This window comes from Delphinapterus leucas, chromosome 3 (genome assembly GCF_059928025.1).
Source record: "Delphinapterus leucas isolate spDelLeu-1000000601 "Yukka" chromosome 3, BTC_Dleu_Yukka2, whole genome shotgun sequence".
NCBI classification, from domain to species: domain Eukaryota; kingdom Metazoa; phylum Chordata; class Mammalia; order Artiodactyla; family Monodontidae; genus Delphinapterus; species Delphinapterus leucas.
Window position 1 is genome coordinate 157,045,037 of NC_143131.1, and position 10,650 is coordinate 157,055,686.

Here is a 10,650-nt window from a genome sequence, read left to right on the forward strand (position 1 = left end):
TAGTGAAAAGAAAACAAACAAGTAATTGCCTCAGGGCAGACTGGGGGAGAGAGAGAAATGACTGATAACAGGCACAAGGGTACCTCCTGAGATAAGTGTTCTGTATCTTGATTATGGTGGTGGTGGGCTTCCCTGGTGGCGCAGTGGTTGAGAGTCCGCCTGCCGATGCAGGGGACACGGGTTCGTGCCCCAGTCCTGGAAGATCCCACACGCCGCGGAGCGGCTGGGCCCGTGAGCCATGGCCGCTGAGTCTGTGTGTCCGGAGCCTGTGCTCCACAACGGGAGAGGCCACAACAGTGAGAGGCCCTTGTACCGCCAAAAAAAAAAAAAAATTAGCCAGAGTGGTGCTGGGAAAACTGGACAGCTCTACATGTAAAAGAATGAAATTAGAACACTCCCTAACACCATACACAAGAATAAAACTCAAAATGGATTAAAGACCTAAATGTAAGGCTGGACACTATAAAGCTCTTAGAGGAAAACATAGGCAGAACACTCTCTGACATAAATCACAGCAAGATCTTTTTTAAAAGACCCACCTCCTAGACTAATGAAAATAAAAACAAAAATAAACAATGGGACCTAATTAAACTTAAAAGCTTTTGCACATAAAAGGAAACTATAACAAAATGAAAAGCCAACCCTCAGAATGAGAGAAAATATTTGCCAACGGATTAATCTCCAAAATATACAAAGAGCACATGCAACTCAATATCAAAAATACAAACAACCCAATCAAAACATGGGCGGAAGACCTAAATAGACATTTCTCTAAAGAAGACATACAGGTGGCCAATAAACACATGAAAAGATGCCCAAGATCACTAATTATTAGAGAAATGCAAATCAAAACTACAACGAGGTATCACCTCACACCAGTCAGAAGGGCCACCATCAAAAAAAATCTACAAACAATAAATACTGGAGAGGGTGTGAAGAAAAGGAAACCCTCTTGCACTGCTGGTGGGAATGTAAATTGATACAGACACTATGGAGAACAGCATGGGGGTTCCTTAAAAAACTAAAAACAGAACTGCCATATGACCCAGCAATCCCACTCCTGGGCATATACCTGGAGAAAACCATAATTCAAAAAGATACATGCACTCCAATGTTCATTGCAGCGCTATTTACAATAGCCAGGACATGGAGCAAACCTAAATGTCCATCGACAGAAAAATGGATAAAGAAGATGTGGTACATATATAAAGTGGAATATTAACCATAGAAAGGAATAAAACTGTGCAATCTGCAGAGACGTGGATGGACCCAGAGACTGTCATACAGAGTGAAGTAAATCAGAAAGAGAAAAATATCGTATAATATCGCTTATATGTGGAATCCAGAAAAATGATACAGATGAACTTATCTGCAAAGCTGAAATAGACACAGATGTAGAGAATGGATGTATGGGTACGGGGGGGGCGGGGGGGAAGGAGGGGGATGGGATGAATTGGGAGACTGGGACTGACATACATACACTACTATGTATAAAACAGATAACTAATGAGAACCTACTGTACAACACAGGAAACTCTACTCAATTTTCTGTGGTGACCTAAATGGGAAGGAAATCCAAAAAAGAGGGGCTATATGTATACATATAGCTGATTCACTTTGCTGTACAGCAAAAACTAACACAACACTGTAACTATACTTCAATAAAAATTAAATTTAAAAAAAACAGGAATTTTCAAATCATCACTAAAGACTAGAGAAGTGATCCCATGCCAAATAAGCAAAATTTGGAGGAGTTTTATTAGAAAATATTTTGGTTGAAAAAAATCAGAGAGACTATGCTGATCCAAAACCATAGTCCCAGGGACTCCTCTGGTGGCGCAGTGGTTAAGAAACTGCCTGCCAATTCAGAGAACATGGGTTCGATCCCTGGTCCAGGAAGATCCCACATGCCACACAGCAACTAAGCCCGTGTGCCGTAACTACTGAGCCTGCGCTCTAGAGCCCGCAAGCTACAACTACTGAGCCCATGCACGGCAACTACTTAAGCCCATGTGCTCTAAGGCCCACGTGCCACAACCACTGAGCCCATGTGCTGCAACTACTGAAGCCCGCGCGCCTAGAGCCCATGCTCTGCAACAAGAGAAGCCACCGCAATGAGAAGCCCGCACACCACGATGAAGAGCAGCCCCGCTCGCCACAACTAGAGAAAGCCCGCATGCAGCAATGAAGACCCAATGCAGCCAAAAAAATTAATTAATTAAACTAAAAAAAAAAAATAGTCCCATACTTGAAAAACAAAACCGGAAAAGGGGAAAAGTAAAAGAGATTATTTTTATAACTTTCCTTCTCTCTCTTTCTCTCTCCCTCTGCTATGTCTTTGCTCTATCTCTGTCTCTTTCATGAACACACACATATACTCACATACACACTGACTCATCCATATACTTCGGTTCTGGGTGATGAAATCAATAGACAAGACTCTTTTGGAACCTTTAGAGGGGAGAAAACTGAAATGCTATCTAGTGAGTAGATAGGGCTACAGGAATAAAGAGTGACCTGATGAGAAGAGGCTAACAGTAGTAAGAATAGTAGCACGTCCCCTAAAACTGGTTTGAAAAAAGGGTCTCTGTTTACTGGATTCACCTGGTAAGGCAGCCAAAATTAGGTTGTGCCAGAACAAGGTGAAATCCATTGCCACATTATCTGCTTATAACTTTATCTCTGCTCTACATAAATAATGGTGTTTCTAGGATGCTGAAAATCACACTGAATGTAATCTCTTTCCTGTTGCTTTTTCCCTAATACTGAATAAAACGTGGACGATTTCCACAATAAAAAAAAAACAAAAAACAGGGCTTCCCTGGTGGCGCAGTGGTTGAGAGTCCGCCTGCCGATGCAGGGGACACAGGTTCGTGCCCCGGTCCGGAAGGATCCCACATGCCACAGAGCAGCTGGGCCCATGAGCCATGGCCGCTGAGCCTGCGCGTCCGGAGCCTGTGCTCCACAACGGGAGAGGCCACAACAGTGAGAGGCCCGCGTACCACAAAAAAAAAAAAAAAAAAAAAAATTAGCCAAAGAATCGAAGTACACATTTCTCCAAAGATTATTTACAGATGGCAAGCAAATGCGTAAAAGATGTTCAATACGAATAGCCATCAGGGAAATGCAAATCAAAACCACGATGTGATACCACTTTACACCCACCAGAATGGGTGTATGATCAAAAAGACATACAGTAAGTCTTCCCTGGTGGTGCAGTGGTTAAGAATCCGCCTGCCAATGCAGGGTACATGGTTTCGAGCCCTGGTCCAGGAAGATCCCACATGCCGCGGAGCAACTAAGCCCGTGTGCCACAACTACTGAGCCTGCGCTCTAGAGCCCAAGAGCCACAACTACTGAAGCCCGCGCAACTAGACCCCGTGCTCTGCAACAAGAGAAGCCACCGCAATGAGAAGCCCATGCACCGCAACGAAGAGTAGCCCCCACTTGCAGTTGCGACTAGAGAAAGCCCGCACGCAGCAACGAAGACCCAACGCAGCCAAAAATAAATAAAAATAAAATAAATAAATAAAACATTTTTTAAAACTTATTTAAAAATTTTAAATAAAATTTAAAAAGACATACAATAACAAGTGTAGGCAAGGATTTGGAGAAATTGAACCCTCATACACTACTGGTGGATATGTAAAATAGTGAAGCCTCTTTCGAAAACAGTCTAGCAGTTCCTCAAAATGTTAAAATTAGAGTTACCATACAACTCAGCAATTCCACTCCTAGGTAAATAGCCAAGAGAAATTAAAATTTATGTCCACACAAAATCTTGTACATAAATGTTCACAAAGCAGCATTACTCATGAGCGCCCCACAATGGAAACAACACAAATGTCCATCAACAGGTGAAGGAATAATGTCACATCCATACAACAGAAAATTATCCAGCAATAAAAAGGAATGAAGCCTGATACATGTAACAACATACATAAAGCTTGAAAACATCATGCTAAGTAAAAGGAAGCCAGAAGGACCACATACTGTATGACTCCATTTACATAAAATATCCATATTAGTAAATCTATATAGACAGAGAGTAGATCAGTGATTGCTTAGGGCTCAGGGGGAATGGTACTGATGGCTTAGGGGTATGGAGTTTCTCTTTGGGGTGAAGAAATGTTCTAAAATTGGTTGCTGTGATGGTTACACAACTCTATGAAAATACTAAAAGCCATTGAATTGTACATTTAAGTGGGTAAATTGTATGGTATATGAATTATATCTCAATAAAGATGTTTAAAAAAAATTAACCTACTGTGACCAAGTCAGAACACTAGTTATCTCTGGAGGGTACTGACTGGGAAGGGGCACAGGTGACCCTTCTGAGGTGCTGGAAATGTTCCATATCTTTATTTGGGTGGCAGTTACATGGATGTATGTACTGAACTATACAATTAAGGTTGGTTCACTTCATTATATGTCAACAATACTTTTTTAAGAAGGGCTTTTTTTAATAATATTTGTAAGTGAATGAATATTTTAATTAATCCTCATAAAAACCTAAGAAGTATATATAATTATTATGAGGAAACATAGGTTCAGAAAAGTAACTTGCCCAAAGCCACAAAGCAGGCACTTGCACATCTGTCTCTCGACTCCAAATCCTGACTCCCAATACTCCATGACTTAATCTTTGGATTTCTTCCAACTAGAACTGCTGCCTAATGTAAGGTACGCACACATAAATATTAGATGAATTATACTTTATGCTTATATTTAAATTATAGCATATAACTTATATATTTAAATTATTAAATATAATTCAATAAAATATACATTTAAATTATATATATTTAAATTACTAAATGCTATATAAATGCACAGAAGGCTAAAATTATGATAGGCTGTAGGAAGCTATATGGAGAATAATAAGACTTAAGGTGATCCTTGAATCTAAAAGAATATCATGAATAGGTAGGGATAAGTATGGGGGAAGACTGGAGGAATCATAGTTCCCTAAGAAAACATCTTGTAAGGAGTAGTTTTTATCTTTTTAAGTGTTTCCTGTACATTTAGTTATTTAAACCAGTATGTTCAAACATGATAGCAGTGGTAGCTACACCACCAAATACATGTAATTCCTTAAAGATATTTAAATAAGTAAAAACTCTTCTCCCTAGCACAGAACCACCTTCAGGCTCAAAATGGGTTTTCAAACAATCACAGCAGATAAGGGATCAGTAAGAAGTGTTAAGTAGAGGCACCCCACAGATTTCAAAATTCCAGTGCTTCATGAGATTTAGCCATACTATTTCCACAGAAATTCTAAGAGTAAAAAGGTCACTGCTCAGCCAATTTAAACGAACAACCTAACATATAGTTCAACTACTATTTAAGTTGCTACCCTTCAAAATGAAAAAAAAAATTAAAATCACTAAAATAATGGTTTATCTTCAATTACTTGAACAGAGGCTACAGAATGAATTACCACTGTGTCTGCAAAGAAGGAACAGTGTCTAGATGCCAACAGTCTCTTCTTAATCACGACAGTTAGAAACAAAATGTCTCTAAAGAATGCACAAGCAGGAAAGGTGACCCAAAAATGAGACTTGTTACATCACAGGTTGGTAGTGTCCTTGAAAATCTCCAATTTGGAAGATATTATTTTTCTTTTTTGTTCAGCACTTCCACCATCTTGATCTATCTGAAGAACAATCACTGACAAGATAATTTAAAATCTTGACATTCTCCCTACCAAACCTGTCAAAATTGCTCTGAAAGCTTGGGGGCACAGCGACCTTAACAGTCCTCTATGAATGATTGACTTTTACGCCTAAATAAGTCACCATTCAAGAAACTCGGTACCAAGCTCTTCATCAACTGATCAGCTTGACTGTTTCTCCAATTTAAAAAAAGGTAAACGCACACTTACACACACACACACCTGATGCTCTATTTTCCAGTTTATATTCAGCCTCAGTTTAGGACAAGTGTGTAAAAACAGAATCCAAACACACTGAGAAATAATTACAGTTATTTACTGAGTCCTTGGACACTATTTTAGGTACCTCACATGCATTATAGAGGTTACTCCTCCCAATAACTCTATGTGGTAGGCATCATTATTTTACGTTATTTTTATCACGATTTTACACATTAGGAAACATTCAAAATCAAACAGCTGGTAATTTCTTAAGTTCGTAAATGGGAAAGTTGGGAATTGAAGCGCGATGTGTCTGATTCCAGAGACACACTTTTGGATTCAACTAAAAGGCACTGCCTCTAACAGGAAAAAATAAAGACAGTAGCATAAACTTTCACTTTTTCCTGGGTGTTACTCATTCTCAATGACTAAATACAAGAACAAGAACATTGGAGTCAATCTGGCTGGATTCAAAACCAGCTCAACGACTTACGCCATGTGTCTTCGATCCTCAGTTATCTAATATGTAAAGTGAGGAGGATAAGAGTACCTATCTCACAAGATTGTCGTGAAGATTCAACAAATGTGTATATGTAAAAAGCCTGATACACTATCACCGTACAGCGCGGAAACATACTAGTTCTGTTGGAGAGGAAAGTGGTAAATGATGATAAGGATTCCCAAGGAACATGTTTATATCTGCGCAAAAAAACTAGAACACTCACCAACAAAACAGTAGCCTGGAGTAGGGAGGGAGTATGAGGAGAAAAGGGCGGAGGGGCCCAGTCGCCCTGACTCCACGAGAAGTCCCGGCTGTGGGACCCCGCGGAAGGAGGCGGCGCGGACGGAGGCCGCTCGCGGGGTGCTCAGCGTGAGAAAGACGCCTTCGAGGGGCTGGCGGGAACCAGAGCCCTTCGCCAGGGGAACCCGGGGAGAATGAAGACCGCACCCTGTGTGTGAGGGGCGCGGTCCGGGCACCCGAGGGCGGAAGCCCATCCGGCGTCACCAGGGGCCCACCAGGCGTCGAGAGGCGCCCAGTACCCTGAGGAGCCATTCCCGGTTTTCCAAGGGGCCTACCCCGCCGTCCCAAAGGGCCGTCCCTTCAGGAGGCGCCCACCTCGGCATCCGGAGAGACCCGCCTCACCGTCGAGAGGGCCCTACCCCCAAGTCAGAGGCGCCCCTCCGGGAGAGGAGCGGGCCGCGGCCCCCCTGAGGGTGAGAAGGAGGCGGGAAGCTAGCGGGCGGGAGGTGTACCGAAGCGTCAAGTACTCACCGACCGGTCCCCGCCGCTTCGCTGAGCCCCCCCTCCTCAGGTGCCGCGGGTCGCAACCGTCCGCAGCACTTTAGGACGAGCGCGCGCGAAGCTGAGGTACCGCGAGAAGACGAGCTCTCGGGGCAGGCGCATGCGCAGGCGTCCGGGGACGGAACCAACCCACACTGCGGGGGGAGACTGCCGCCAGGACATACCAACCGTGTGAGGTGGGGGGCGCCATCAGCGCGAGGTGGATTTCATATCCAAGGGCATACTGGGCACCTCCCGGTGGTCTCGCAGTTTGTTCGTTTGCTTTATCATTTGCTAGTGCTTTGAGGGAAACTAAAGAGTAGTAACAGGGTCCCCGAAACCCTACGGTGAAACCTTCAAGGGTTTCTTTGCCACATCAAGCCTCCTCTGGCCCTGTCTTTGCATGTATCTAAAGTTAGACTGAGGACTTACCTGGTGGCGCAGTGGTTAAGAATCCTCCTGACAACGCAGGGGACACGGGTTCATAGCCCTGCTCCGGGAAGATGCCACATGTCGCAGAGCAACTAAGCCCATGTGCCACAACTACTGAGCCTGTGTTCCGCAACTACTGAAGGCTGCGGGCGCCTAGAGCCCGTGCACCCCAATGAAGAGTGGTCCCCGCTCGCCACAGCTAGAGAAAGCCTGTGCACAGCAAAGAAGACCCAATGCAGCCAAAACTAAATAAATAAATTTATATAAATAAATAAAGTTAGACTGAAATTATCTGCTAAGACCACTTGAAAACTATCTCCGGAGGCTTCCCTGGTGGTTGAGAGTCCGCCTGCCAATGCAGGGGACACGGGTTCGTGCCCCGGTCCAGGAAGATCCCACATGCCACGGAGCGACTGGGCCCGTGAGCCATGGCCGCTGAGCCTACGCGTCCGGAGCCTGTGCTCCGCAATGGGAGAGGCCACAAAAAAACGAAACTGTCTTCGGATGGTAAATGTTAAGGTCTGACCATTTCACAGGAAGAAGGAAATCTGGGAAATGGAAACTCTTAGAGATGCCAGGTGGAAGCAAAAAATTAGAATGGCCACTTTTGGTGAAATTTAAAATGTGCATTTTATGACCCAGCAATTTCATGTATACAGGTGTGCAGAAGAAATGTTCATGTTCAAGCCCACTTCCCTGTGAAAAATGAAAACAAAGGAAATGTACAATAAGACATGAATGAATAAAACGTGGTATGTTCCTACAATAAAATATTACAACAAATAAAACTAATAAATGAGTCCTATATGTATCAACATTTGACAGCTCGTAAGAGTTGTTGAAATAGCAACGTCCCAAAGAATATGTTACCGAAAATTCCGTCCTTGTCCCCTCGCCAAATGAGAATAATGAGGACAAGGTTTTGAGGATAAAGGAAAGAGAAATGTATTGATTTGCCAGCAAATGAGGAGGGTAGCAGACTAGAGCCTTGAAAACTATGACCTGCCTTCTGGGGAGAAAGCGTGTATTTAAAGCAAAGTCTTGGGGCTGGAGTTAAGATCAGAGGAACAAGCAAAAACAGCAAGAATGCCCACCCACGTTAATCAGTAACAAAGAATGCACAGTAGCAAAGAATTTAAGTTTTAGTTCCCAGCAAAGGAGGGAGAGAATGGGAAAAACAGTTTTAGAAATCATTCATTAGTTTTAGCCTTGTGGCTCTGTTATGTGTACATGTGAAATGATTTATGTAAATTTAAAAATACATAGAATTACAATATATACTGATTATGGAAAATATGTGTGTATAGAAAATGATCTAGATGAATATATGAATACACACTGTGATAATATGACGGCACGAGAGTGGGGAGGGGTGGAAGCCAGGATAAATGGAAAGGAGGAATAAAGAGCACTTTTGACAGGTCTTTCATGATTTCTTTAAAAAAAAGAAGAAAACTAAACAAAATGTTAACAGTTGGCTAGCTGAACTATAGGTACATTATTCTTAGTACTTTTTTTGTAACATTTTATTCTGGAATGCCCTTTTCCTATTCCCTCAACTCATCTACCTCCAATTGATCCGCCAAAATCCAGCTCAGTCAATTCTTCCTCTGCTTCCTCTAACCCCAATTTGAGGCAGGAGACACGTGGGCCCCCAGGGCAAATGGTTTGAGTTCGTTCCTCGTGGACCGATACTCTGAGACAGAAATAACAGAAAAATTGAGAGAGGAGACTAGGCCCTCTTGGGATAGACTATAAGAGACCACATATTCCTCATTCTTTTCTTTTAAAATAAATTTAGTTAGTTAGTTAGTTTTGGCTGCATTGGGTCTTTGTTGCTGTGCGCAGGCTTTCTCTAGTTGCGGCAAGCAGGGGCTACTCTTCGTTGCGATGCGTGGGCTTCTCGTTGCAGTGGCTTCTCTTGTTGCAGAGCACAGGCTCTAGGCACGCAGGCTCCAGTAGTTGTGGCACACAGGCTCAGTAGTTGTGGCACACGGGCTTAGTTGCCCCACAGCATGTGGGATCTTCCTGGAACAGGGATCAAACCCATGTCCCCTGCAATGACAGGCGGACTCCAAACCACTGCGCCACCAGGGAAGTCCCTAATTCCTCATTCTTGAAGTCTGGAGACCTCCCCAACTATACATGCACAGAAAGTCTCCTTGGAGGTCAAAAGGGAAGTGATGCTAAGTGATGGCAACTAATGCTCACTACCCATAGGCCTCTTCAGTAGAATCCATCTTGGCTAAGAGATGTGCATGCACACATGGGAAAATCCTGAGATACACCAAATATGGACTCTGATCCAGGCAAATCAAAATGATTGGTCAAAGGAAACATGGAAGCAATGCCCCATAAAAGTGATTCAAGCTGCCATGAGGGTGCGACTCTCTCTCTGAGCCCGTCCATGTGTCTATCCACACATACTGTACTCTTTTTTTCTCTTAATAAATACTTTACCTGTTTCACTACTTTCCGTCTCTGTGGGGATTCTTTTTCTGCAAAGCCGTACGGCCAGGGCTTTGTCACTGACGACCGTTCTAGTGGCTAGGATCCGGTGCTCTCACTGCCGGGACCCGACCTCAATCACTGGCCGGGAACTGAAATCCTGCTTCAAGCCACTGCAGGCCAAGGCCACCCGTGATCATATTTGGTGCTGAAACCCAGGAATTCGGGAAGTCAAGGTAAACCGCGGGCTTCACCCAGCTGTGGCTTGAGGCCCCTGACTTTCACTCTTGCTCTGTCCGCTCCCAGCCTCGTGGCTCCCCACAACAACATAAGGGGTGGCAGGGGAATTTCCCAGGCCATGCAGATTCAAATAACACTTGGGTGACAGGTGGCACTGTCCTTTGGGATGTGGTGGAAACATGATTTCCGACCGTGCAGGAGCCCCAGGGGTCTCTCTCTTGCTCTCCCTCTCTCTGTCCCGTAAGGAACCCTCCACTACGCCTTTCCTTCCCACCTTACTCGCACAACAAGGTCTCTTTCTCACTTCATATCTATGCGCCCTTTTAGGGAAGGATTTACTGGATATTATTGCTAAACTGCATCCCCGCCCCTG

At 43.7% G+C, this 10,650-nt stretch overlaps 1 protein-coding gene across 4 annotated transcripts in view; it reads right to left on the minus strand.

Moving 5' to 3' along the window:
* Positions 1 to 7,272, minus strand: part of LOC111169844 (BRCA1-A complex subunit RAP80) — a 137,318-nt gene extending 130,046 nt beyond the window's left edge. Inside the window, exon 1 of one of the 4 annotated variants that reach the window (XM_089909722.1) lies at positions 7,149 to 7,272. Coding sequence is in view for 3 of the 4 variants with exons in the window: in XM_089909721.1 (XP_089765847.1) it covers positions 6,601 to 6,871 (271 nt within the window). In the remaining variant the exon portion in view is untranslated. Of the gene's footprint in view, positions 1 to 6,600; positions 7,088 to 7,148 lie in introns of those variants that run through there. The other 3 variants (XM_089909721.1, XM_089909724.1, XM_089909723.1) reach the window with 3 other exon arrangements.
* Between the last annotated feature and the right edge of the window lie 3,378 nt (positions 7,273 to 10,650).